Below are 27,880 nucleotides of genomic sequence, written 5' to 3'. Positions count from 1 at the left end.
TCAAGTCCAGAACGCGACTTCGACCGACGGCCCGACGGATAGGGAAACAAGTTGCCCAGTTTTGAGTCTTTTGACTCAGGGGTAATGGCATAGCATGTCTAATAGCATGATGCTAGTGCACGTTCAGCCCTAGCGTTCTCTTTGCGGACTCAATAATGACGTCGAGAGTGGAATGTTGACTTTTTCGTTTGCAGGAACATCTCGTGTTTGGACCCACACTCAGGGCATGTGGGGGATAACTAGTCCATAAGCAGAGACAAAAGATTGTATGCCATGTACACAGTTGTTTAGCGCTTGTTGCAGCTCGTATCCCGCTGCAGTAGGTGAGCAGCGGCGCATTGCATTCATTATTCATTACTGTCAGGTGTAGGTAGTTACTGAGCAAATTGAATAAGGTTTCGTGTTTTCATACGGCCTTGTCTGCCGCTTTGGCATGCGGATAGAGATGGGTCGTGCCGATCATGGACTTGGCCATTGGGGGGGATAAATAGGACCGTCGCCAACCCGTCTCTCAAAAGAAAGCAACCCGAGTTTATCCATTCGTTTTTCTTTCTTCACAGCAAAAACCGTCACAATGAAGTTTTCCACCATCTCCTCCTTCCTCTCCGTCGCTGGCATTGCGGCTGTCACTGCTGCGGACGCTGTCTCTTCCCAGACTTGCGTTCCCTACGACGGTACATCAGACCCCCCCCCCCCCCCCCCCCAAATCTTTACTACTTCTCAACTCAACATGGACCCATGCTGACCGACCCCCCCCACGGCAGGCATCTGCTTCCAGAATGGCGTAGACTACGGCGCTTGCTGCGGTGATGGCATTTGCGCTGGCTCTCGCTGCCGCAACCCCAAGACTGAGACTGGCGCCGCCCACCACACCAAGACTACTTCCACCTCTACGGCCCAGCCTACTTGTGTCCCCTACGACGGTGAGTACTAGCCCATCATTTCACCATTTGACCTCCCTGGAAAAAGGTCTAACGAGTCATGCATAGGCATCTGCTACCTCAACGGTGTCGACCACGGCGCTTGCTGCGGCGATGGCATCTGCGCTGGCTCTCGCTGCCGCAACCCCAAGACCGAGACTGGCAAGCCCGCTCCTACCACTACTGGTGGTGGTGCCGTTATTACTCAAATTTCCGACGGCCAGATCCAGGCCCCCACTGGCGCCCCCACCGTTCCCGTTGTCGCCGGCGCCGGCAAGGCTATTCCCGGCTTGGCTGCTGCTGGTGCAGCTGTCGCTTTCCTCCTGTAAGCGTCTCGAAAACACGTTATAGGCGGATGGGGAAAAAAAGAAAAAAGGGCAAAAAGTAGACTTTTGCGATGAACCTAGCATCGATGTTGGTAAATTATGTCTAATGGCTAGGCGGAAGAATCTGTCTTTTATAAGTCGCTTCATATTTGCCATTGGACGAAAATAATGTAATCATATTATGCCAAGCTTAATAAACACTGTTCAAGCATGGCGATGATGTTTTGCTTAGGATGTGATGACGATTTTTCAGGCGATGTCGCATCCAATGCAGTGGGCATATAATTAACCTATGTCTATGGGTCTTTCTCTTCATAATAGAGCCGACAAGGGTAACTAAGCCCTGGAAAGTGACAGGAGACTAACCTGGTTGGCGATCCCTGGAATCTCTCGGTGAATTGCATAAAATCGCCGTGCTTATCCAAGTCTCCAGCGCAGTGCATAGCGATGCGCAGAATAGCCTGCCGGGCTACTCATTTAATTCAATAGGGCTATTTCTCGGGGTCAAAGCTCCGAAGTGCATAGCAGTGCGTCGCACAGCCTGACGGGCTGATTGATTGATTCATAGGGCTATTTCCCGGATACTAGCGGAGTACATACTGCAGCGTCTGCGTGCGGCGTCCGCGAGAGCGTAATATCTTCACATGCTCGCGAGGGCGACGCCTAGCACATGTGTTGTCGCATTCCTCAACAAGCTAATCAGCTAATATCAGTAACGCCATAAGTAGGTGATCCAGTTTTCAATGAGCATCTTATCTATTAGAACTGACTGATTGTTGAGGTATCTGGGCCGAGTTCTGACCCTGATGCTGTCAATATTGCCCGGAGTGCGTCAACGCTCTGGTGTGGCGGGCCGGGCGGGCCGGTTTGACCTGCATTGATGCCACCATGAGCGCACTACAGCCCGACGGTGCAGGCCAAACTAGGAAACATGTAACAATAAGAAAAATGAGCAAAGACCACGGGACGGGCTCGGCCTGCAAGTAGAAATCCGCTTTGCAGATGGCGTATGTACGGGTAGCAGAATCTAACTGGTCGGCATTCACGCCTGATAAGACCAACTGGCCATTTACTGTAGGATAGTTGACCGTTTGATAATATTGCCATGTCGTGATGCGGCTGAGAGCTGCAAATATTATGTATAGTACACAGTTTGTTAACAAGTATGAGATACCCTGAGAGCATGTAGTTCATGTAGCTTATGATCAGCGTCTCACTATCACGAAAAGGATCATGTCGAACCACTGACAAAGAAGATGTGCATTGCAGGGATTTGCGACGTTGAGACTTTACAAGACAATTTCATGCGGCTCAACGGTCTATTTGGTCCGCATGGTGCTGGGTAGTGGCATGAGGGTTCAGCGTTCCGTATGATGCGGTCTTGTATATGTAGAAACAGAGACCCAACATCGGAGGCTGCTCTGCGCATATTGATACGATACTATCGATAAAGAATTCATCAATCTTCATCAGTTGGCTTGCTTCACGTCTCCTCCAGGCATCTCTATGGAGCCACCCAACAACGCCAATACCGGGCAACTGGGCCCAACTTTGCCGAATGGCACAGTTGACTTGCCAACAGATCTCTCCCGAGAAATAACTCGGCACTTTGGCCTGGAACAAGATGAGATTGAGGAAATTCTACCGTGTACGCCTTTCCAGCGCGACGTGATTGAATGTGCCTCTGATGACAAGCGCCGTGCTGTCGGACATGTCGTTTATGAGATCCCCGAAGACGTCGATACCGAGCGATTGGCCGCCGCCTGGAAAGCTACCGTGCGATATACTCCGGCTCTGCGAACCTGTATATTTACTTCGGAAACTGGCAACGCCTTTCAGGTCGTTCTCAGAGACTGTTTCATTTTCGCACGGATGTACTGCCCGTCGGCACATCTCAAATCCGCCATAGTCAAAGACGAAGCCACTGCTGCTGTTGCTGGACCGCGATGCAACCGATATGTCCTTACCGGAGAACCCAATTCCAAGAGACGAGTTCTTGTATGGACATTCAGTCACTCTTTTGTCGACAGTGCGTTCCAGGGGCGTATACTCCAGCAAGTCCTTGCAGCTTACAAGGACGAACATGGCCGGGTTTTCTCTCTGCAACCAACAACTGACCTGGTTGAGTCTGAAAATGGAGACTGTCTCAGCACACCAGCTTCTGAGCGAACCGTGGGCATTGAACGAGCCACACAATTTTGGCAAGAGAAGCTGCACGGACTGGATGCCTCCGTGTTCCCTCATCTGCCTTCCCACAAGAGGGTTCCGGCCATTGATGCGCGGGCGGACCACTACCTCCCATGCCCGCCATTCATTCAGCATGAATGGTCCAGCACTACTGTGTGTCGAACAGCGCTGGCAATCCTTCTCGCTCGTTATACACACTCTAGCGAGGCTCTGTTTGGTGTAGTGACTGAGCAGTCGCATGAGGAGCATCCCCTTCTACTTGACGGACCTACAAGCACTGTGGTTCCCTTCCGCGTGCTCTGTGCTCCAAATCAGTCAGTTTCGGAAGTCATGGAAGCAATTACCACCTATGACCATGATATGCGTCAGTTTGCGCACGCTGGGCTCTGCAACATCAGCCGAATCGGAGATGACGCCTCTGCTGCCTGCGGATTCCAAACAGTACTGATGGTCACCGACAGTCGGACTGCTAGTGCTGATGAAATTCATCATGTTCTAGAAGAGCCCGAGAAATTCATACCATGCACTGATCGCGCTCTTTTACTGTCTTGTCAGATGACCGACGAAGGGGTCTTGCTGGTCGCAAGATATGATCAGAGTATTCTCGAACCTCTTCAAATGGCTCGTTTTCTACGACAGCTGGGCTTCCTGATCAACAAGCTGCAGAGTACAGACGGCTCGCCATGCGTGGGACAGCTGGATGTTCTGGCCCCAGAAGATCGCACAGAGATTGAAGGCTGGAATTCCGAACCACTGCAGACACAAGACTGCCTGATTCACAGCGAGGTGGTGAAGAACGCTGATGACACGCCAAACAAGCCGGCTGTCTGCGCCTGGGATGGAGAATGGACCTACTCCGAGTTGAACAATGTGTCGTCACGACTGGCTTCATACATCAGCTCACTTGATCTAGGGCAGCAGCTGATTGTGCCAATCTACCTTGAGAAATCAAAATGGGTCATGGCCGCCATCTTGGCGGTGCTCAAGGCCGGCCATGCATTCACCCTCATTGACCCCAACGATCCACCAGCTAGAACGGCGCAAATCATCAAGCAGGCATCTGCCAGCATTGCGCTTACTTCTGCACTCCATCAGAGCAAGATGCAGACCGTCGTTGGCCGCTGCATCACGGTTGATGATGACCTATTCCAGACTTTGACTACCTTTGAGGGCAGCCAAGTCGCTTCCGCAGCGAAGCCAGGTGATTTGGCGTATGTCATTTTCACCTCTGGTAGTACTGGAGACCCAAAGGGCATCATGATAGAACATAGAGCATTCTATTCTTCTGTTGTCAAGTTTGGCAAGGCACTCGGTATTCGCAGCAGCACACGCGCGCTCCAATTCGCAACTCATGGATTTGGCGCATTTTTACTCGAGGTTCTAACTACCTTGATTCACGGCGGCTGTATCTGCATTCCGTCAGATCATGATCGGATGCATAATATTCCAGGATTTATACGACAAAGCCAGATCAACTGGATGATGGCAACGCCTTCGTACATGACGACAATGAAACCAGAGGACGTCCCAGGTCTGGAAACCCTCGTCCTCGTGGGAGAACAAATGTCGTCATCCATTAACGACGTCTGGCTCTCCGAGTTGCAGCTCTTGGACGGTTACGGCCAGAGTGAGAGCTCTTCTATATGCTTTGTCGGCAAAATTAGTGACTCGTCTCGCGATCCTAACAATCTCGGCCGGGCCATTGGCTCGCATTCCTGGATCGTCAACCCTGATAATCCTGATCAGCTGGTGCCAATCGGCGCTATTGGTGAGCTACTGATAGAAAGCCCTGGTATTGCACGCGGCTATCTTTTTTCTCAATCTACCGAGACGCCATTCCTTGAGAGAGCGCCTGCTTGGTATGCGTCGAAGCAGCCACCCTACGGCGTCAAGTTTTACAGGACTGGAGATTTAGCTCGTTACGCCCCCGATGGCACAGTGATTTGCCTTGGCCGTATGGATTCGCAGGTCAAAATTCGCGGCCAGCGCGTGGAGCTAGACGCGATAGAGAATCTTCTGCGACGGCAATTTCCTAGCGACGTGACCGTTGTGGCTGAAGCTGTCAAGCGGTCGGATCTGCCCAGCAGCGTCGTCATCACTGGGTTCTTGATCAGTTCTGAGTATGTTGTTGGTGCTCCAAGTACGGAAGACACCTATATCCTTGACCAGGCTGTTACGCAAGAAATCAATGCGAAAATGCGGCAAATTCTTCCCGCACACTCGATTCCGTCGTTCTATATCTGCATGAAATCGCTCCCACGCACTGCCACAGGCAAGGTCGACAGGAGAAAACTTCGGTCCATTGGCAGCAGTCTACTAGCATTGCAGGCACAAAGCACTGCGCCCCGTTCAAGCCAAGCCCCTGACGCATCTGCTGGAGTGACGAAGCTTGAAGAGGTGTGGATGGACATCTTCAATCTGACACCCAACTCTCATAACATCGGAGGCAACTTTTTCGCGCTGGGTGGAGATTCCATTACTGCAATCAAAATGGTAAACATGGCGAGAGCAGCCGGGATACAGCTCAAGGTCTCTGACATTTTCCAAAATCCTACCCTTGCCAGCCTCCAGGCAGCTATTGGTGGCAGCTCAATGACCGTCACCAGCATCCCGGCGCTAGCTTTGGATGGTCCTGTGGAACAGTCATACTCGCAAGGTCGACTATGGTTCCTAGATCAACTGGAAATAGGTGCCAACTGGTACACGATTCCGTACGCCGTCCGTCTGCGAGGGCCACTGGATGTTGACGCACTCAACCGCGCCCTGCTTGCCTTGGAGAAACGGCATGAGACGCTGCGGACAACCTTTGAGGATCAAGATGGAGTGGGGGTTCAAATCATTCATGAAACGCTTCTGGATCAGTTGAGGATCATCAATGCTGATCATGCCGACTATGTTCAACTGCTCAAGCAGGAGCAGACTGCACCTTTCAACCTAGCATCCGAATCTGGATGGAGGGTATCGCTGATACGCTTAGACGATGATGATAACATTTTGTCCATTGTCATGCACCATATTATTTCCGACGGTTGGTCCATTGACGTACTTCGACGAGAGCTTGGTCAACTTTACGCCGCCGCTCTACACGGTGCAGACCTTTTTGGATCAGCCTTGAGCCCGCTTCCGATACAATACAGAGACTTTTCCGTGTGGCAGAAACAAGACGCTCAGGTGGCCGAGCATGAGCGTCAGCTGCAGTACTGGCAAAAACAGCTCGCAGACTGTTCACCGGCGAAATTACCGACGGATTTCCACCGGCCGGCGCTGCTCTCGGGTAAAGCCACCACTGTGCCAGTCACGATTACGAGTGAGCTGTACTACAGGTTGCAAGAATTCTGCAGCACATTCAACACGACTTCCTTTGTCGTGCTCTTGGCGACGTTCCGGGCGGCACACTACCGTCTTACAGGCGTCGACGATGCTGTTATTGGTACGCCAATCGCCAATCGCAACCGGCATGAGTTGGAGAACTTGATTGGCTTCTTTGTCAACACTCAGTGTATGAGAATCACCATCAACGAGGATGAGGAGACATTCGAAAGCTTGGTGCGTCAGGTTCGCTCTACAACGACTGCGGCGTTTGAGCATGAAGATGTCCCCTTTGAACGCGTTGTATCTGCAATGCTACCCGGGTCTCGGGATCTCTCCCAGAACCCGCTCGCACAGCTTGTCTTTGCCATTCACTCGCACAAAGATCTTGGAAAATTTGAGCTCGAGGCTCTCGAATCAGAGCCCCTCCAAAATGAAGTCTACACCCGGTTCGATGCAGAGTTTCACTTCTTCCAGGCGCCGGATGGCTTGACTGGCTACATCAACTTTGCCACGGAGCTATTCAAGGTCGAAACGATTCAGAATGTGGTCAGCGTCTTTTTGCAAATCTTGCGCCATGGCCTCGAACACCCTCAAACTCTGATTTCAGTCGTGCCGCTCACTGACGGCCTAGCGGAGCTACGCAGTATGGGATTGCTCGAGATCAAAAAGGTCGAGTATCCGCGCGACTCGAGTGTGGTTGACGTCTTCGCCACCCAAGTTGCTAGCTACCCAGACACTCTTGCAGTGGTTGATTCTTCATCACGCCTGACATACGCGGAGTTGGACCATCAATCCGACCTGCTCGCGACGTGGCTCCGTCAACAGAATCTTCCGACAGAGGCATTAGTTGTGGTACTAGCGCCACGCTCATGTGAAACAATCATCACCTTCCTCGGCATCCTCAAAGCAAATCTGGCATATCTTCCACTCGATATTAGGTCCCCTATTACGCGGATGAGAGATGTTTTATCCACTCTGCCAGGTCGCACAATTGCCTTGCTTTGCTCTGACGAGGTTGCGCCAGATTTCCAGCTCCCTAGCATAGAGCTCGTGCGTATAGCTGATGCTTTGGAAGAGGCTGCTGGCATGACAAGTCTGAATGGGCATGAACATGTACCTGTGCCGAGCCCCTCACCAACGAGCCTTGCGTATGTTTTATACACGTCTGGATCAACAGGCCGCCCAAAGGGCGTCATGATTGAACATCGTGCAATTGTGCGACTAGCAAGGAGTGATATCATTCCGGATTACCGACCGGCGTGTGGCGATACCATGGCCCACATGTTCAACACTGCATTTGATGGCGCTACTTACGAGATCTACACAATGCTTCTCAACGGTGGGACACTGGTTTGTGTAGACTACATGGACACTTTGAGTCCAAAGTCGCTGGAAGCCGTGTTCAAGAAGGAGCAGGTCAATGCGACTATCATGGCGCCAGCATTACTCAAGCTATACCTCGCTGACGCACGAGATGCCCTCAAGGGACTTGATGTCCTCATCTCTGGTGGCGATAGATTCGACCCTCAGGATGCTGTCGATGCGCAGTCACTTGTTCGAGGCTCTTGCTACAACGGATATGGTCCTACCGAAAATGGAGTCTTTAGCACTGTATACAAGGTTGACAAGAACGATCCATTCGTGAATGGTGTTCCCCTGGGACGAGCGGTGAATAACTCGGGAGCTTATGTTGTCGATCGCAACCAGCAGCTCGTCGGCCCTGGCATTATTGGAGAGCTAGTGGTGACTGGTGACGGTCTTGCCCGGGGCTATACCGAGCGAGCATTTGATCAAAACCGGTTTATTCAGCTAAAGATTGAGGGACAATCTGTAAGGGGATACCGGACGGGAGACCGGGTACGCTATCGGGTAGGAGAAGGCCTGATTGAGTTTTTCGGGCGCATGGATTTCCAATTCAAGATTCGAAGTAACCGCATCGAGGCAGGGGAAGTTGAGGCTGCCATTCTCAGCCATCCCGCTGTGCGTAATGCTGCCGTCATTCTTCACGTCCAAGAGAAGCTGGAGCCAGAGATTGTCGGATTTGTCGTTGCGGAACACGACGACACTGCCGAACAAGAGGAAGCGGGCGACCAAGTTGAAGGGTGGCAGGCATTCTTTGAGAGCACCACATATACTGAACTTGACACTGTCAGTTCGTCCGAGATTGGCAAGGATTTCAAAGGCTGGACTTCAATGTACGACGGCAACGAAATCGACAAGGCAGAGATGCAGGAGTGGTTGGACGACACTATCCATACGCTCACGGATGGCCAGGCTCTAGGTCACGTACTCGAAATTGGTACTGGCTCTGGCATGGTACTATTCAATCTCGGCTCTGGGCTGCAAAGTTTCGTTGGTCTCGAACCATCCAAGTCAGCAGCCGCGTTCGTCAACAACGCCATCAAGTCTACCCCCGCCCTCGCGGGAAAAGCTCACGTCTTTGTCGGTACCGCTACAGACACTAACAAGCTAGATGACCTCCATCCGGACCTTGTGATATTCAACTCGGTTCTTCAGTACTTTCCGACCAGAGATTATCTAGAGCAAGTTGTGGACGCTCTGGTGCACTTGAGGAGTGCTAAGCGCATCTTCTTTGGCGACGTACGATCGTATGCAACCAACAGGCACTTTCTCGCAGCCCGAGCAATCTATACTCTTGGAAATCACACGACCAAAGACGAGGTCCGGAAAAAGATGGCCGAGATGGAGGAACGAGAGGAGGAATTTCTTGTTGAGCCCGCCTTCTTTACTACGCTGGTAAACCGGCTTCCCGACGTCAGACACGTCGAAATCATTCCAAAGAATATGCAGGCTACAAACGAGTTGAGTGCGTACCGTTATGCGGCTGTTGTACACTTGCGCGGCCCAGACGAGCTTACGCGGCCTGTGCATCTGATCAAGATGGACGACTGGGTGGACTTTCAAGCATCCCATATGCACAAGGATGCGCTTCGAGAGTACCTGCGGCTTGCTGAAAACACAAAGACGGTGGCCATCAGCAACATTCCTTACGGAAAGACGATCTTTGAGAGGCAGGTTGTCGAATCCCTTGATGACACGAGCGAGGATGCGCCGCACGCATCGCTCGATGGTGCAGCCTGGATCTCGGCTGTACGCTCCGATGCCAAGGCCCGCTCATCTCTCTCCGTTCCCGATCTGGTGCTCCTTGCCAAGGAGACTGGATTCCGTGTAGAGGTGAGTGCAGCACGGCAGTGGTCTCAAAGCGGTGCGCTAGATGCCGTCTTCCACCGCTATCATCCGGCCGAGCCCGACGTCCGTACGCTGTTCCAATTCCCCACGGACAATGACGTTCGAATGTCTGCGCTCCTCACCAATCAACCTCTCCAGCGACTGCAGAAGCGACGAGTGGCGGTGCAGGTTCGTGAATGGCTGCAAGACCGGATACCGTCTTACATGATCCCTTCCCACATTGTGGCGCTCGACCAGATGCCGCTCAACACCAGCGGCAAGGTCGACCGAAAGGAACTGTCTCGCCAGGCCAAAGCTATCAAAAAGGTGCAAAAGTCGGCACCACCGACGGCGCCAGCGTTTCCACTGAGTGAAGTAGAAGTTATGCTGTGCGAGGAGCTGACCAAGACGTTTGAAATGGACGTCAACATCACCGACGACTTTTTCCAGCTTGGCGGACACTCGCTGCTTGCCACGAGGCTGGTTGCGCGAATCAGTCATAGACTCGGAGCCCGTCTGACTGTAAAGGACGTATTCGACTACCCCGTCTTTTCTGAGCTTGCCGACATTATTCGTCAACAGTTGGCCTCGAAGAATACCCTCCTCCCTACAGCTTCGGCCGGTGGTGGTGGCCAGGACAAGAAAGAGTCTGCAGGCGTGGCTCCGACTACTGACATGGAAGCCATGCTGTGCGAGGAATTTGCAAACATTCTCGGCATGGACGTTGGAATTACCGACAACTTCTTTGACCTCGGCGGGCATTCACTCATGGCTACGAGGCTGGCCGCACGCATTGGCCACAGACTGAATACCACCATCTCGGTCAAGGACATTTTTTCCCATCCCGTTATTTTTCAGCTCTCGGCTAAGCTAGAGGTTTCTCAATTGGAAAGCTCCAGCGGGGGTACCGACATTAAAATGCCAGACTACACTGCCTTCCAGCTCATTCCCGCCGCCGATGCGGAAAAGTTTATGCAGGATCACATTTACCCGCAAATCAACTTTTCACAGGACATGGTTCAGGACGTCTATCTAGCCACACACCTGCAGCAATGTTTTCTACGCGACGTCTTTGGACGGCCGAAGCCTCTTGTGCCGTTTTACGTCGAGTTTCCACCAGACTCGAATCCTCATACCTTGGCCACAGCGTGCACATCGCTGGTTGACAAGTACGATATATTTCGGACAATTTTTGTCGAAGCCGAGGGCAATCTCTATCAAGTCGTCTTGAAGCATCTCAACTTGGACATTGACGTTGTTGAAACCGACGCCAATGTCCACAAGACGAGCAGCGACTTGGTCGATGCGATTGCAAAAGAACCTGTCCGTCTAGGACAGCCAATGATACAAGTCAAGGTTCTGAAGCAGACATCGTCTGTGAGAGTCCTTTTGTGGCTATCACATGCTTTGTATGATGGCTTGAGTTGGGAGCACATTGTCCGAGATCTTCACATTCTCTCCAAAGAGAGGTCCCTCCCGCCGGCAACCCAATTTTCACGGTACATGCAGTACGTGGACCATACTCGAGGACCTGGTTGCGACTTTTGGCGTGATGTTTTACAAAACGCACCAATCACAAACCTGAGCGATGCCGGTAGTGGCGGTCGCCCTACGAAAGCCGGCGATCCAAGGGTCTGGCATGCAGGCAAGGTCATTAGTGGTCCTTCTCAAGCCATTCGCAGCAGCATCACACAGGCGACAGTCTTCAACGCTGCTTGTGCCATTGTACTGTCAAAAGAGACTGGCACAGACAATGTCGTTTTCGGCCGCATCGTATCGGGAAGGCAAGGTCTGCCAGTACGCTGGCAAAACATCATCGGTCCATGCACAAATGCGGTTCCCGTCCGTGCCGTGGTGGATGCGCACGGCAATCACCAACAAATGCTTCGCGACCTGCAAGAGCAGTATCTGCTGAGCTTGCCGTACGAAACGATTGGATTCGACGAGATTAAGCGCAGCTGCACGGACTGGCCCGATTCCGCCCGCAATTATGGCTGCTGCGTGACATATCAAAATTTCGAGTACCACCCAGAGAGCGAGGTGGACCAGCAGCGCGTCGAAATGGGCATCCTGGCGAAAAAGGCTGAACTGATCAAGGAAGAACCGCTATACAACGTGGCTATAGCAGGCGAGGTTGAGCCGGACGGAGTTCACTTGCAGGTGACTGTGGTTGTCGATTCGCAGCTGTTTAGCCAGGAGGGGGCAACGCACCTGATGGAGCAAGTATGCAATACGTTTCAGGCTTTGAATGCGTCTTTATGAGAGATGAAGGGTGATTGGAGATGGGGGTTCCCTTGTGCGAGCTGGTTTGCGGGGGGGGGGAGAACAGCTGGATGTTATTCAGCACCCAGCTGGCTAATACTCGACCAGTCAGGAGACATTTTGTAAATATATGTATATAGATCAAAACATGAATCAAGAATGATTCCAAACTACAAAGATCTTACTGCTTGGCAGCTACTGTGGATGTTCTTTTAGCCTGATGGCGATTGCCTGGCAAAAGTACTCAACAAAGGTCTGGTCCCAGTTCTACAACAAGTTGACATCATGCCTCTAGATGTCGGAGAAGTTTAAAAAAGAGCATTTATTGTACCGAAATTTTTATAAAATGTACATCCTGTCCTGAGCCTTGCGACAGCGCCTCCAGATATGCTAGAAGTCGTGTAACAAATCATCGTCGCAAACGCCTTTGAACAGTTTACACGCTCTTTTTGAACCGACTTTTTTTTGAAAAAAAAAAAAAAAAAAAAAAAAATAGGTATTGTCTTAGTATGGCCCTAGTAAAACAGTATCTATACTAATATTTGAGATATATATAAGTAGCTACTTTTGGCATTGTGCCCGGAAACGGGAGGCCGACTAATACATCGGGCATATAAGCCTCTACTGGCTTCAAGCTGTAAAGACAGGACGGAAGCGCGCATTAGGACAGGAAACGACTTCGCTCGTCGCAACTGGCCATTCACCTGCCTCTCGACACGAGTTCATAATAACTCGGTCATTCTCCTTGATTGCAAAGCATAGTGAAAAGGGTCCCCCGCTTTGGACGTTGAGCACCGTATAAGGAATCGGCTTTCCCGCTACAGCGTTGACGGTATATCTCTTGACACCATAGCTGTCTTGGGACGCGTACCGAATGTGCATGTCGAAATTGGTGGCAGTGGGCGAAAGCGCCTTGTCTCCAACCCACAAGTAGGCGCTGTCGTCTACCCACCAGGTGTAGAATGTATAAGGACCCGTCGTTCGAGGGACCAAGAACCCAGTCCAAAACATGAGAAAGTAGGAAGCGCTGCTGGGGATGTTTGGGGAAAGCCTGACAACTTGGAGAGAGCTCGGACCAGTGGTGCCCTGGCGAAGGTTGCCCTGGTCTACCCAGCCAGCCTTGTCTGCTGTGCCGTTGATTGGCGCGGGAATCGACGAGCCACTCATGATGCGCGATAGATCAAAGGGCTGGGGAGCTGGCTGTGGCGTGTAAGGGATCTGGCCAGGACCAGTCCCCTGCGTCAATTGGTAATAGTGCCAGGCAACTCCAGGTGAGGACGAAGCGCACAAGTCTTGTACACACCGGCCCTCGACCAAGTGCCAACCGTCGCGACATTTGCCGGCGCACTGGTCTGTCACTGGAACACATATCCGTGCCACATTACACCACCAGTAGCCGGTATCACACTGACCGGCGCACCTCTCCCTCACTTTGATGCATCTATTCGCCACGTCGCACCACCAGGAGCCTGCATCGCAGCCTTGTGTGCAGGACTGACTATAGTGTATGCAGCGCCTTGACTTATTGCAAAAGTAATAGTCTGCAGGACACTTGCCGTTGCACTGGTCCGCGGTACGGATGCACTGTCTTTCGTATTGGCACCACCACTCGCCATCGAAGCACTCTCGGTATGAAGCACCGCTCGCAGCAGCCGGGCTATCCTCTCGCTTGGAGAAGCCGATGCCGTTCTGGAAATGGGAACCTTTGGTTGTGTACGTAGCTTCAGGCGACGTTGAGCCCTGCAAGTGAGCCAGTGTATCTCCAGATTGCGGTGTAGCCAGCTTGGTGCTTGGGAGAGAAGAGACAGAGCACAGCTGGCACAGTACTGTGAGAATGGAGGACGTGGATCTAAGAGACCACATGATGAATCAAGTTGCGTAGCACAATGGTAGTAGAGATGCTGGTCAAGCGGGAAATAGAGGGGAAACTTGTAGGAAGGATAGCAGAAATAGCAGAATAAGATGTTGATATATTATAGACAGATATGCCTCGATGAATCGTCTTTTTTCATTCAGTTCTTCTGCCTGACACTCCTGTAGAAACTCGTTGACGAGCGCGGAGTATGTGCTTGTAGCTGATCCTTTACTTACAGGTCTCACTCCAGCTCATGCTTGCAAATGCAATACCTCATGCATGTTCCATGTCAGTTGTGATGGCTTGACATCCGCTGTTTGGCCACCCTGTGGCTAGGCATACATAACTACAGGCTAACTATTGTTTAATATGTTATAATATAATTTTAACATCCATCTTTATCGAATCAAAAATTAGCCAAAACCTTTTTTTACTAGCCTTGACACTGATTCCTACCAGTCGGTGACTGGACGCTTTCAGTGATATGACTGCGATAGTCAGAAGCCGCGTACCTACTGCTTCCCCAGACCTTGGCTGGCTGAGGGTGGCCTAAATAGGTATAGATATATGCAATGAGTCGGAAAGTGCTGATGCTATTCAATTTCAGCTCCCGCATTCTCATGTAGTGTACCGGCTGTGTGCGGGGCGCAGCAGAAGTAAAAGCCACCGACCGAGTCCCGACGAAGCTGAGCCGGATCCCCGGCATTCACCAGGCCGGTAGGTGGCTGCAAGCGGCTGCCGATCAAGCGTTGGGGGCGTGGATGGGTGGTTCAACCTCACCAACCTGGGCCATCCTCCTTCGACAAAAGTTACGCTGATTTTGACTCTCAAATACGGATACTCAAAACTCAGCCATGTTCTGGCCATGACGAATCTGTAAGACATTAGTCGGCAAAGTCCGAGTTGAATAAACTACCTTTTCCTTGCATACCTGCGAGATAAATCTCTGAATGGGCTTTTTGTAAAAATTAGCGGGGGCGCGAGCTCTCTGCTCTTGTAACTTATAATTTCGTGAGGGATTCTCTGAACTTTACACATCAAGATAGTTTAGAGTAACAAGGTAATCCTATACTATGTGGACTTCTTTCCTGTTACTTGACTTGTAGTCCTCGTCAAATGGATTGCTACATGTTGTCACAATCTTGTCCCAGATGTCTGGGTAGTTGACGCCGTTCGTCCAAAACCACCGCCCTACTCCACATCGAGTATAGTTCTCGTCCCCCCTCAGAAGTAGGAGAAATATGAGTTCAGTCCCATCATCACCCAACTCAAGGTCAAGGTGCGGCACATAATAGTTATAAAGTGGCAGCGTGAATAGTGTCTTTTCTGTGCTGAGGGGCTCATCCAGGAAGATTTCCATTCCCAAGGGAGTTCCATTTAGATCAGGGTTCTTAATACCGGGTCGCACCACAATCTCATTCAGAGGCCCCTCGAGAATCAGCATTCCGGCCGAAACGCTCCCGTGTGGGTCTTTCGAGACGGGCACGACATCGGCGCGGATGACCTTCGACCCGGCGGCAACATTGAGGGACATCATTTCGATCGTGTAAAAGTCTCGATCGTATTCAAAAGGAAACAGTTTGATTCGGTTCTCGGTAGATGCCCAAGACCAAGACGGGGCTCGGTATTCCTTTGAACGATGTGCTGTAGGCGGCTCACTGCGCCAGCCTAAATGCATCAGAAACGACTCCGGATGTAGGTTCCAGATTCCGGCGAGATAGGCTGCGCCCGTCAGTTCTTGCAAATGTGTAGCTATCCCAGACAAGGCTGGAAGCAGGTCCGAGCGTCTGGTCAAAGAAGCTGATGTGTAGCGGCTAAGAATACCGTCCCAAGCCTCGAGAAGGTCAATATCGGGCGCTCTGCTTCCAATTTTGACCCCAAGCTTGACAGGCAACTTGATACTGGATACAGAAAACCCGTCAGACAAAGCCTCACAGGCATTGAGCTCCTCGCACTGCCATACAAGCTGTTGACGAGTGAAATGAATCATTCTCCGAGACAGGAGTCGCTCCTGCAAGACCCAGCCTCTCTTGGAGCACAAAATTAGTAGAAAAGCGAAACGAGGTCGTGATTCGAGTTACTTTACCTTCTGCAGTGGTGCTTTCTCAATATCGGACAACATTTTATTTGCTGCCCCCTCCGACACAAGTAGCATGGTATCATCTTCATCTTCAGCGCATATTCCAAGGCCAAATTTGCTCCTTTTTCGAAAGAGGCCGCCTTGTGAATTGCAAGACGCTGTCGCGGCCAAAGTGCAAAGGCTGTTTCCGTATACAGATGCCATGAGAGAAGATTCCTTTTCCCAGTCTTTCAAGCTATCTTGCAGTATACAGATGCAATCCACCCAAAGATACCTAATCCCCAACCTTTGAGTGCAGCATATGGCGTCCTCAAAGATTGGCGGTAAGATTGGAAGACTTTGAAGCAAATTCGATTTATTGAGACTGGTCAACTTAAAAACCGTGGCCGGTGCTCCCCAGCAGTGGCTCAACGTCAAGTACGGGCCCTGCGGCAAAGAAGTCGCAGTCTCAATTATCTTGACACCGCTTCGCTTCGCCGCTGGACCCCCCACATCAATCAAACGCGTAGGATACCAAGCGAGTCTCCCATTTGTCTGCGATGCTTCTAGTCGGCATGCAGTATGATTTTCGAGACAATGTGCCAAGGCACGCGAGACGAAAGAAAACGAGGCCTCTGACTCGGTCGAACCAGATGGTACTTGCTGAACAGATATCTTGGAGTTTGCCGCTGATACATTTCACCTCTGTCAGCTTCTTCCTGAGGGGCGACAACATTTGTAAAGTGAGTGAAAGGAAGCTTTACGTACTATTTTTTCCCAACAGAAACTTTTGTGTCAGCTCCGCCGGATCCTGGGTACTCGTACGGGCCAACTGCACTGTAAAGATGAGGCGACATCCAAATTCCTCGGTAGCGAGGAATTGCATCTTAAATGAGACATTGGCAATCTGAGGACGGGACCCTGACAGCGTCGACGACTGCAGCTCCGAAAACAGCTCCGAAAACAGCTCCCGACAGATGAAGCAGCCTCCCATGGCGGCTTGAACAAAGCTCACGTGGGAGGTGTGCGTGTGCTGAGGACGACTATCGTAGAACATCATACCCGACATGCCGTTCATATAGCTTTGCTGGCCAAGCCAGTCAGGGAATGATTTGCCGCAGAACTTGACGCATGCTTTACACGGATCACACAATTTTTTTGCCCAGTCATCGGCTTCCTGAGCTTCCTGAGCTTCCTGTACAGCTCGCGACTGCTCCATACTTGGTTCAGGTCAGCTGGACGAGTTCATCCAGAGAATGACTTTATGCCTAGACAGAAAGAAAAATGGCACACACAAAGATCATTTTATTTTCTGCAATGCAAGATGTGCTGACTCCTTCTCTGTGTAGCTGCCTAATCGAAGAGGAGTCGCTACCCAAACGGGGAAAGGGATCAGTCTGCGAGACGCACTAAATCTTCCGTTTGGGGGGGGGGGGGGGGGGGAGGGGCTAAGGTGCTGCATTCAAAAAAGACCACCATGTTTGGGTGACGACACACAAAGATATATACTATATAATAACATGATTCTTCTAAAGATTCCCACACATCGTATTCTGTGTGTAAGTGGGCTTCTGGAGGCTCTCACATCGTTCTGTTGAATGGCAGCACATAGTACCCTTATGCCGTCTGGCATGTCACTAAGTGATCTTTTTCTTCTTCTTGTCCTAAAAGAACTAATATTTGAACCATCATTCAAATAAAGTCTTGTAGAAAATATGACGAGTAGCCCCATCAGAACAGTGCGATGAACTTTGTCATGTGGAATCAATTGTTGAAGACCGAACAAATTTTGTCCAGCACAGTTACGATGACGAGTCTCCAGCGAGATTTCAAATTGAGCAGTCGTTAATTAATTATCTCGACTATATAAATCGCAGGATTCACTAGAAAAACGGCTCAGTCGCCAAGTCGGAGGTTCTGACATGGCGGTCGTGTGGGCACTATCCAGACAAACATTGCCCATATTTTGCTCCGAGAGCAGCACAAATAAATTTGCACAAAGCCACGAATATGCTTAGTCTAGTCGTCCAATCAAAAGTCTTTCAGTGAAACGTCCTGGGTAGGAAAGATTGGCCAGTTTCGTCCGCCCGCATCGTCCAAGACTGTGACGGTGATTTTGCCGAAACTATCAGTCAACTCTTGGACATTGTTGTACCAAGAGGGATTGTCTCGATAGATTGCTATAGCGAGACTCCTCACGTTGTAGCCGTCTGGGGAGCTGAAGGTCCACCAAGCCAGGTTGGTAGGATGCACTTCGGTAATTCTTGCGCCGCTGGTTTTGGAATACTTTTGCAGCCCTCGGAAGAATCGTTTCATGTCTTCGCGTGAGGCAGCGGCCACTATCCATCGATGCCAGTCACCGGCGCCATTGTTCTTGTTGGTCTGTATGAGATGGGCATAATACGGACTGTCATGAGGGTGATGGTGATAAGACATAATGAAGATGTTGACTGCTATTGGGTACTGTCAAGAGGAAGAAGTGAAGTGAAGAAGCAAGGTGAAAATAGTGTTCCGGGTAACAGCGCCGTGGTATATATAGTTTTCACTCTGATGATTTCAGAAAGCTGAACCGCTACTTGTAGACTGTAAGGACAAATGACGCAATGATTGGCAAACGTGGCTACCTGAAAGAAATGCCTAATGGTATGTGTATGCTGTGAGATGACTCGGGAGGAGCGCGTTGTGCTGTATAACAGGCCAATAACTACTTGACTATTGACTTGAACCTGGCTTCCGTCACGGTTCTGTCACCATATATGTATTCATGCTGTCTGTTTCATCTTTCAGCTCTTGCATAGCTTTCCACTGTCCACATAGAAGCTCGAACGGCGTGCGCCATGTTCCACGGAGCTGCATGCTAGTGCATTGCGTAGTGGTCGCAAGACCGGTAATACTTCCCTATCCCATGCCCGGCATTCGACATATGATTGAATCTCTGCCACTGCATTCAAAAGTCACCTAGTCCTTCCCCAGAGACTTACATGAAGTAAGCGTCGTCACTGGTAGAATATGATTGGAGGACATTCGCGGGGCTGAGTATTGCAAGTCACATTTTTGGCATACACCGGCCGATTTCTGCCGATTATCGACATCGGTACAGAGATCCAATTACCTCATGATTACTAGCAGCAGGTAACTTGTATGCTGCAAAACTCGACCTGTCAATTAATGGATGCTATATCGCCTGCAATATGCTCCCCACGCCTCGCCAAGCTGTGCAACCCAATAGCTGTCCTCAACAAATCCGTAGCTCTGCAGCCTGTAAAGGCCTCTTTCCCGAGTATACGCGCTTTCAAATTGCTGGCAATGCAGATATGTACCACCGAAATCGGCCAGATGCGGCAAGCATGGGGTAACGATGTTCGCGGCAGTCGCAGGCCAGCGCAAAGCTGAATGTGCTCGACGTGGCGAGGGCGCATCACAGCACGCGAGCTTCCGGGTTCAACTCTATATGTTAATCTGATTGTATCCAAAAAGTAAAGAGAAAAAAAAAAAACTTGCTCGGAAAAGTCGGGATATGGGCATGCTCAATCAATGCCGCGGCGATCCGCAAACGCCTGAGACTGGGCATGCGGAAGGCTTCCTTGTATGGTTATAGAAAGTGATACATAGCTGATGGACCCGAGTTAAAGTACTAGATAGTTTTGCTACTTCATTGTACGCATTCGCTCCTAATTCGGTAGAGATTGCTGAAATGGGTGCAAATGAACAAGAGCAGCCGCGGCGCTTCCTGAAACCTGCAGCAGCAATGGCGGTGCAGCGCGAAAGTGAATATAGCCAGTGAGACAACTCGATTGTTTCTCATTGCTTGCTACTGCAGATGAGCTAATCTTGATATACAATGACGCAGCTTCTTGTTCTTTTTAAGCTTGTTGTTGGAGGATTTGCGCTTTCGTTTGTGCTAAGGAATAGAGACGATGGCTCCATCCACTATTATATTTCCCCCGGCCCTTTATTACCTCGATTTCGGGTCGATACTAGACATACTGGAACTTTCAGCCGAATTTTCAGGAAACCTGAGAAATATGGCAAGCTTTTCTAAGAAAAAATATAATAATAAAAAAGAAAAACAAAAAAACGAAAGCAGTGCCATATTCACTGCCGCAATTCCGCTTCTTCGTGCGCTGACTCCGAGGCGTATGGCTTTTACAGGACCGATTGTGCGATGCAGTCCCAACGGCACCATTTTCAATAATTACGAGCTTTCTAGCGTTGCTTACGGTCGGTGGGTAGACAAGTCTGAGTTTTTCGCTGCAAACCTTGGCACGGATGCGACATTCAACTCAAAGTATCATGAGGACTATGTAAAAAGGCCATTGTAACCGCGGTTGGTCATCGCCTTGTTGATATATTTATTTCTATCTGCTGGTCTCTTAATACACTCTTAATACACATTGGAACGCATCGGAGATGGAGGGCTTCTGTCGCGAACTCCTCGATAATGCTGTAGCGCAAGTGCAGTCATCTGCAAAGGTCAATTCATAGGTGATTGCTGGCAATACACTTGCAGTTTACCGTTTAACGTTCAGCGAAGCCGCCTGTACTGATGCAAAAGAAAAAAGAGAATATGCATATGTGTGTATGCGTGTGTGTCTTTAGTAACCTACGTGTTCCCGGCGCTTGGCCTGTTTTGCATCGCTAATATGGCAAACAACATTACTATCACACCTGTCTGAACCAGCACTATGACATGCTGATTCCGACGGTACCAATTCATGCACTCGGCCCAGAAGACACTATGTCCGCCAGCACGGAGAGCAGTGTGCAAGCCTGGAAGACCGTCTAGGCTGCTCGAGTTCCATTTTTGCTGGTGTTCCAGCGTCTGGCCCCGATCAACCGCGTACCGGGCATACTCCTCCAGTCGCGGCCGGGTCAGGAGGCACGGTTTTGGCTCTTCCAGGGTCGGATCAGGGTCCAAGCCGAGGAGAGGAACGCCAAACCCGCAGGATACCTGGACCTGTCATAAGGGCAGTGTGTAAGCTATCAGTTTGCCATACGCCGTCATGCTGCAATCAGCAAAGCACACACCTTGAAGATGTTGAGCACAATGACGGCCCGGGCGCCCACCAGTTCCTTGTCGCCCATCTTCTGAAGCCACGTGTGAAATTCGGGCCTGTCGCTTTCCGTCACGGAGCCCGTGCAATATAGGCGCAATATGCGCGGTGTCTTGTCAAAGGAGCAGAAGAGCATCGTCACCCTGCCGTTCTCGCGGACATGGCAGATGGTCTCGCATCCGGATCCCATGGAGTCGACATAGGCGACTTGGTTGGGGCCGAGCACGGCGAGGGACGACTTGGGCAGCCCTTTGGGCGAGACGTTGATGTGACGGCCTAGGAGCGGCGCGGATGCCACGAAGAAGACGGACTGGCGCAACGCCCAGTCGCGCAGGTTATCTGAGAGCGCGTCGTAGGAGATGCCCATCTTCTTTCTTTCTTCTTCTTTTTGGGGGGCGGGGGTGAGGGTGACTGTATTGTGTCACAGATTTTACTTCACAAAAAATCCCAAGCTTGCAGCGAGATTGGCTGCGTTTCGAGGCTTGTGTTTGTCGCCGCGCCAGGAGGGGGCGACACTGTCAGGCGCGGGGAAATTGTTGGCGACGTTGGGGTCATCAAAAGCGTCTTGCGCAGGCCAAAATGCACAAAACGGATGTGCACAGTACATCGGCTCTGGATTCATTTGTTCTTCCCACAGCGCGGGGTTATGTAATGACGAGGTATTGTGGCATTCACCGCTGCAGGGGCGTGGCTTTGTATGCATGCAAAAAGAGGCTGATAGATTCGCTATTCCAAACATGTCCTAAAATAAAACCGAGGTCACCCAACCGTGAGGAACCTTTTTTCTATGCACAGCGGTGGAAACGCGTTTAGATTCTGCTTTCTGCGCCAACTGTTTCGAATCAGTTCAATTGCAACTCCATGTAGAAACCAAAACAACAATGCTGAAAACGATGATGCGGGTAATGTTGGTTGGAAGCGTTTAATCGCAGGCAACATAGGGCTAATGACCTTTGCTCTTAGGGCCCTCGTGGTAGTGAGCCATTTCGAGACCAGCGCGACGGAAGCCGCACTTGATGTAGAATCCCTCGTTGGCCTCGCTGCAGTCGAGGATAGTCTTGTAGCAGCCAACGGAAGCGGCGACGTGATCGAGGGCTTGGATGAGGCGGAGGCCGAGTTTCTTGCCCTGCTGGTCCTGCGCGACGGCAATGTCTTCGATGTGGCCGACTTTTCCAAGCGAGTGGATGCTGCAAGAATCCCAGTTAGCATCATCTCCCAACTAATACAAACATCTTTCAAGCCTTGCACAGGCGTTCAACGTACAACTTTCGCTCGACAATCAGAGCGCCGGTGGCGACGACGGCATTTTCTTTGCGGGCCGCGTCCTCAATGACCATGATGTAGTAGGACCCCGGCTGAGCCTGCATCTCGTCGTACTGCCGTTGAAAGTCGGCCTCGGCAATGTCGCCGACCGTCGTCAGGACGCGCAGGCACTCGAGGAAGCCGGTGGCGTAGTCGGAGCGGCGCAGAGCGCGCATGCGGTAGCCTGGGGGCAGGGCTGCGGCGACGTCGGCGGAGACCAGCTTGTCGGAGAAGAGACCCGGGTCGGGCATCTCGGCAGGTTGCGAGTTTAGCAGAATCGCGGGCGAAGGCATTGTGATGTTGTGTCGAGGAGAGGAGGTGAAGGAGGACGGCTGTTGTCAAAGGTCGTGGGTTGTATGCTGGGCGAGCACAGACGGATGTTTGTTAAGTGCCGGTTGTTGTCGGGAAGAAAGGCCAGGCGAGTGCAGCAACGAGTGTGTTGGAACGAGCGTGTTGTGCTGGAGATATCGAAGAACTGAACGATAAAGAAAGAAGCAATAAATATGGCACGGTCAAAACAACTGGGCTGGCTGGGACCAAGCGACTTTAGTACGAGAAGAGGTTATAGCTGCAAGCACTGATTAGTCGTCTTGACAGGGTGTGTGGCTGTGCAGTGTAATATCTCAGAGGCTTGAGGCTCCAGATAAGCCGAAAAGCGCTAATCGACAGCGGATACAGTGCAAGGCTACCGCTGAAAGGGGTATCAGGACGGCTGAAGCCCCAAAAGCCCCTAAACATGGTGTCCCCAGCAACTGACTTTCCACTGCCCAGGCGGAGCTCTCAGGGCGCTCCAGCCACTAGGAGCACCAGCAGGCCCAAGACCAGCAGTGTTTATTTCTGGAAACGGGGCTGCTGCTGGCTTGCCGAAGAATAGCGTGGCTTTATTATGCCGAATGACGTTGTTCCAGGCACAAGCGATCGTATTGCCATTTGCCAGGATGGCTCAGCCAAGGTCAATCTGTCTATGAACAATGGTCGCTCTTTTGTATATGACCTTGACCGCTACGGCCAACGCGCCGCACATTCCCGGTGCGCTGCGGCAATGTTAAATCTGCCCCTGACGCTTGGCTATCGATAAAGTATCACCTTACCCCTCCTATGTACTCCGTAATCCGTACATATCTCCATTTGGGCTGTAGCCGCCGTCATCATCCATATCTAAATGCGCAACACCTCCCGTCATAAAGCAATCCTAGGCAGTTGACAGGATGTGCAATCCCTGGATACTCATCATGGCCTGACGAAGTTGGCGGCGACACCTCAGCAATTAGGCGCGCCCGCGTACCCGCGCACTCGCGCACGCAAAGGAACAACTTGGATGCCTATTTGTCGTCCATGAACAAATCAAGGCAATGACGGCCAAACGTATGCCGCTCACCGGGCCCTGTCCATGCCCAGCAGTCCCCCGTCAGAATCATCATCGCACACTAGGCGAGTATGTACCCAGCAGGTCATGGCCTCAGAAGTCGCAGCACCATCATTCTTTGCAGTGTTTCGCGTGGAAAGAATGTCCTTTGTTCATGATAAGAATAAACAATCATTCCACGCGCATAGCGGTTAGTCTCATTACAAGTGCATACCAGCCCAGCCACGTGTTTTGTGTCTGAAATGCTGGCGCTGCCACCGTGTCTTTACCGTGCCCGTACTGTCCACTGTCATTTTGCTGTCAGCTGCCAGTCGAACTCCTCAACTGGCAAACAAATCCAAAGATGCCATTGCCCAACGCAACGATTGCTCTACAACTCCCGCGAAACTTCATCGATATTATTCACCTTATCCCGTCTAATCTTGGAGATGCTTTTCTACGGCGCGTGCCGAAAGGTACCCCTACCGTGTCCGATCCTTGCCGCATCCTACCGCCACTACTTTATGCCACCACAATGACTAGCGCCCTCTGCGAATGCTTTCACATGCTTGCCTCGCCGCCTCTTTCACTAGTTCAATAACATCTCCAAACTTTCGTCACACCCGGCTCGCATAATTCGCCACGTTCCTGACTTTTATGCTAATTTCGTGGAATCTTTCTGTTGTGATTTCTTGTTTCTTTCCAGTTCCTATACTCTCCCTTCCTTGCGTTGCCGACTTCGACTGCTCCTATTGAATCGTCCGCGCCTGTGACATGTCTGTAACAACTCTTCCTCGCTACAACGCCGTTACAGTTTCACCTAGCGCAGATGGCGTCCGGCAAGACACCAAAACACAACCCTGGTCCGACGTTGTTGCCGGGCCCGATAGCATCGACCGTTAGCCTCGCGACGCGCTCAACGTCCCTTGCCATCCGTATCGGTTCCGTTGTCGGCGAATATGGACTCAATGCCGCGCGTTTCACCACCCTATCCAGTCTTGAACTTGCCCGTGGTCTAGTCGAAGTTGTTCTAACTCGCGCCGGAAAGGACACCTTGGATCACGCAAAGAGCAGCCTCGCTGCTGCAGACGCTGAAAATGTACTCGAACGCAGCTTGGAGGGCCTCCATTACGCAGTCATACAAGTCGCTTTCTGGACCTCGGCCAGCTTTCGCCTGACTGGCACAACACTTTCGTTGGCCTCGAATACGTCACAGCTTCTTCTTTCATCTTTGGATAAGCTCCTTGGCTCGACAGACTCTTCTCGTGCCGTCGCCAGCATCATCACTCTCATACGCCGGGAATTTCGCAATCCAGTTACCGGCTTCCAGGGCGAGCGCGTCGGCGTCATTGACCTGACACTAGCTCTTAGTGCCCTGGCTTATTTACAGCAAGCCTGCCGCAAATTGCCTGAGGAAGAGGCGCGCAGAAATGCCTTTGAGGAAGTCATCTGGGATGTTGTTGTACTCAACGATGGCGACCGCGTTGAATTTGACGACAAGATAGCTTTGCAGCGCGGTTTTACGCCGGCGTTTAATCACGAAGCTTCCCGTCGAGGCTCCCAGGATGAGGAAGCCCTGGCGCAGTTGGAGAGCCACATCACACAATCCCTGCCGCCTGAAGCAAAGGTTACCATTTCTAGCTACGTTACAACGGTTCAAACTATTACAGTTGAAGTCGAAGGGTGCCTTCCTGTTCTTCCCACGCCACCGGGGGCCGAAATCATCGAGACTACTGCGCCAGTGTCTAGATCGAAGCGTCTTTCATATCCAGGTCATGACAATGATGGTCCTTACCGAGTCGTTTATAAAATAGAGCGCGACAAATTTCGCGTCAAGAACCTGCAAGGAGGCGACGACATAGAAACAGGTTCAGTTCTAGGTGAAATTGAGAGCGACAAAGAATCTCCTACGCCAATGCAGTACAACCCAGCCACTGGCACATTTCTGCCCGTAGCTACTCCCTCGCCACCACCTCAAGACGTTGACGACCATAAATCAAAATCTCCTCCCGCTTCTCCTAGCAGTGAGGAGAACGATAACATACCAAAAAGCATACCGACCCGCAAACCTGAGCCCACTGCGAACCAGAAACGTCAGAGGCAGCCCGCTGCTGCGGTGTCTAACAAAGCGAACGCACAGAATACTATAAGAGTCTCACAAAAGAAAAAGACGGATGGCATCGGCCGCGCCGTAGACAAAAAGCCTGGTCTCAAACAGGTTCTCAAAGAGGGAAGCCAGTCCATCTCAAATATGTGGAACAAGGATGGCATCGAAAACGGTTCAAGAGCAAGACAAGGAAATACCGCCAGTAGCCGTGCTGAATCATCTCAAAAAGTAACAGCACTGCACAACCGTCCAACCAAAGCATCACAGGAACGGTCAATTGCCAACCGAAGATCCATCGCAACTCCGGAGCCATTGAATCGCAGCTCGTCCCGCACCAGCTACCTATCGCTCTCCGACAGACGGCATTCAATCGCGCAGAGCAGCTATAATGCCGTCACCGGTGGTATGAAGCCGCCCTCGCCGACTCTCACAAAAGACTCGCCATTTCTACAAGATTCTACTTTTCGATCACGGCGAGGCTCGCTAGTCGGTACCACTGTCCCGGCCTCGCCCATGAGAGGTCACCGCCGCAGCGGATCACACGCACCCAGCATATACAGCCTCGCAACAAACGACTCACAGACTTCGCTTGTTCTGTCATCATATTATAAAAAGAGCACTTATAGCACTGCCGATGCTTTGCACACTTTACGCCAAGAAGGATTCGTGGACGGCACATTCCCAGAGGGGCATCTGCTCCCTAACATTACCAGATATATGCGCTTCTCATCAGCATGCTATGGATCGCATTTCCTGAAGTTTCTGGGCATTTCCAACAATATGCCGAAAATGACCAGTTGGGATGGAATTCATCAAGATGTGCGCCACTTTGCTCACCACACCGAGTCCAACACCGGAAACATTTTACTCGCCTCGTTTGTTGATCCCCAAGGCGGAAGCGACTCCACTGGTGCTACTGGCACCGGTGTACCACTCGTTCATTACATTTCTCTCGATCACGAAGCCAAGGCCGTGGTGCTGGCCTGCCGCGGCACGCTTGGCTTTGAGGATGTCATGGCTGACATGACGTGCGACTACGACGATCTCGTCTGGAAAAAGCGCTCCTACAAAGTGCATAAAGGTGTGCATGCGTCTGCACGACGACTGCTCTACGGTGGTGACGGTCGCGTCTTGGTCACACTCAAAGAAGCCCTCGCTGAATTTCCCGACTACGGCCTGGTCCTTTGCGGCCACTCTCTGGGGGGCGGAGTGACGGCTCTTCTTGGTGTCATGCTGGCCGAAGCAAACCTCAATGGTCCGGGCTTTGTCACGGCTCCCGAGGCTGCGTTCAAAAAGATGCTCACCGACGGAAGGTCTAACAACAACATGCACAACGAAGTCTTTATCCCTGCCGGACGTCGCATCCACGTCTACGCGTACGGATCTCCGGGCGTCATGTCCCCCAAGCTCCGCAAAATTACCCGCGGCCTCATCACGACCGTTGTGCACGGCGACGACCTGGTCCCGCACCTCTCCCTCGGCATTCTGCACGACTTTCAGGCCCTCACGCTCGCCTTTAAAGACAAGGAGAACGCGACCAAGGCGGACATGCGCAAGCGCATGTGGGCCGCGATCCAAGGCAATCTGTCCTATGCGTGGCACGGCGGCTCCGAGTCCCGCGCGGTCCCCGGCAACGACGAGCACAAGTGGATGCTCCCGGCACTGGCGGCTCTGCGCGAGAATTTTACGTGCGAGAGGCTCGTGCCGCCAGGCGAGGTGTTTGTGATTGAGAGCTACCCGGCGCTGCGGCGCGAGGCGTTTTTGCTCAATGGCGAGGGGCTGCTGGGACGGCCGGCGACGAGGGTCATTTTGAAATATGTGCGCGACGTGGAGACGAGGTTTCTGGAACCGCGGTTCGGGACGAGCATGTTGTCGGACCATAGCCCGGCAAACTACGAGAATGCACTGAATAAGATGAGGCTGGGTGTGGTGGACTGACTGGTTTACATGATTTATGGTCAA

The 27,880-nt window shown here is 51.5% G+C and overlaps 8 protein-coding genes across 8 annotated transcripts; 3 read left to right on the top strand and 5 right to left on the bottom strand.

Annotated features, from left to right (window-relative positions):
- Positions 1-574: 574 nt before the first annotated feature.
- Positions 575-1,249, top strand: BBA_02631 (uncharacterized protein; the record flags this gene model as incomplete). Its single annotated transcript, XM_008597728.1, has 3 exons — positions 575-674; positions 765-923; positions 990-1,249. 3 exons carry the CDS (start codon positions 575-577, stop codon positions 1,247-1,249), a joined length of 519 nt encoding a protein of 172 aa, XP_008595950.1.
- A 1,503-nt stretch (positions 1,250-2,752) lies between these two features.
- BBA_02630 (bassianolide nonribosomal peptide synthetase) lies at positions 2,753-12,196 on the top strand (the record flags this gene model as incomplete). The annotated part of the gene is made up of 1 exon (XM_008597727.1): positions 2,753-12,196. One exon carries the CDS (start codon positions 2,753-2,755, stop codon positions 12,194-12,196), a length of 9,444 nt encoding a protein of 3,147 aa, XP_008595949.1.
- Positions 12,197-12,826: 630 nt separating this feature from the next.
- BBA_02629 (Putative conidiospore surface protein) lies at positions 12,827-14,059 on the bottom strand (the record flags this gene model as incomplete). The annotated part of the gene is made up of 1 exon (XM_008597726.1): positions 12,827-14,059. The coding sequence occupies one exon, from the start codon at positions 14,057-14,059 to the stop codon at positions 12,827-12,829; it is 1,233 nt and encodes a 410-aa protein (XP_008595948.1).
- A 1,058-nt stretch (positions 14,060-15,117) lies between these two features.
- BBA_02628 (Putative heterokaryon incompatibility protein) lies at positions 15,118-17,329 on the bottom strand (the record flags this gene model as incomplete). The annotated part of the gene is made up of 4 exons (XM_008597725.1): positions 15,118-16,080; positions 16,138-16,366; positions 16,553-16,676; positions 16,879-17,329. The coding sequence occupies 4 exons, from the start codon at positions 17,327-17,329 to the stop codon at positions 15,118-15,120; spliced, it is 1,767 nt and encodes a 588-aa protein (XP_008595947.1).
- Positions 17,330-18,141: 812 nt separating this feature from the next.
- BBA_02627 (uncharacterized protein) lies at positions 18,142-18,546 on the bottom strand (the record flags this gene model as incomplete). The annotated part of the gene is made up of 1 exon (XM_008597724.1): positions 18,142-18,546. The coding sequence occupies one exon, from the start codon at positions 18,544-18,546 to the stop codon at positions 18,142-18,144; it is 405 nt and encodes a 134-aa protein (XP_008595946.1).
- A 2,167-nt stretch (positions 18,547-20,713) lies between these two features.
- Positions 20,714-21,531, bottom strand: BBA_02626 (Putative pyridoxamine phosphate oxidase; the record flags this gene model as incomplete). The annotated part of the gene is made up of 2 exons (XM_008597723.1): positions 20,714-21,067; positions 21,139-21,531. 2 exons carry the CDS (start codon positions 21,529-21,531, stop codon positions 20,714-20,716), a joined length of 747 nt encoding a protein of 248 aa, XP_008595945.1.
- A 576-nt stretch (positions 21,532-22,107) lies between these two features.
- BBA_02625 (Putative Gcn5-related N-acetyltransferase) lies at positions 22,108-22,759 on the bottom strand (the record flags this gene model as incomplete). Its single annotated transcript, XM_008597722.1, has 2 exons — positions 22,108-22,351; positions 22,428-22,759. 2 exons carry the CDS (start codon positions 22,757-22,759, stop codon positions 22,108-22,110), a joined length of 576 nt encoding a protein of 191 aa, XP_008595944.1.
- Positions 22,760-24,640: 1,881 nt separating this feature from the next.
- BBA_02624 (lipase-like protein) lies at positions 24,641-27,856 on the top strand (the record flags this gene model as incomplete). Its single annotated transcript, XM_008597721.1, has 1 exon — positions 24,641-27,856. The coding sequence occupies one exon, from the start codon at positions 24,641-24,643 to the stop codon at positions 27,854-27,856; it is 3,216 nt and encodes a 1,071-aa protein (XP_008595943.1).
- Positions 27,857-27,880: the final 24 nt, after the last annotated feature.

Source organism: Beauveria bassiana (assembly GCF_000280675.1).
Source record: "Beauveria bassiana ARSEF 2860 unplaced genomic scaffold BBA_S00005, whole genome shotgun sequence".
Lineage (NCBI taxonomy): Eukaryota > Fungi > Ascomycota > Sordariomycetes > Hypocreales > Cordycipitaceae > Beauveria > Beauveria bassiana.
The sequence above is the reverse complement of the archived record's forward strand: the minus strand, read 5'-3'. Positions and strand labels throughout refer to the sequence as shown.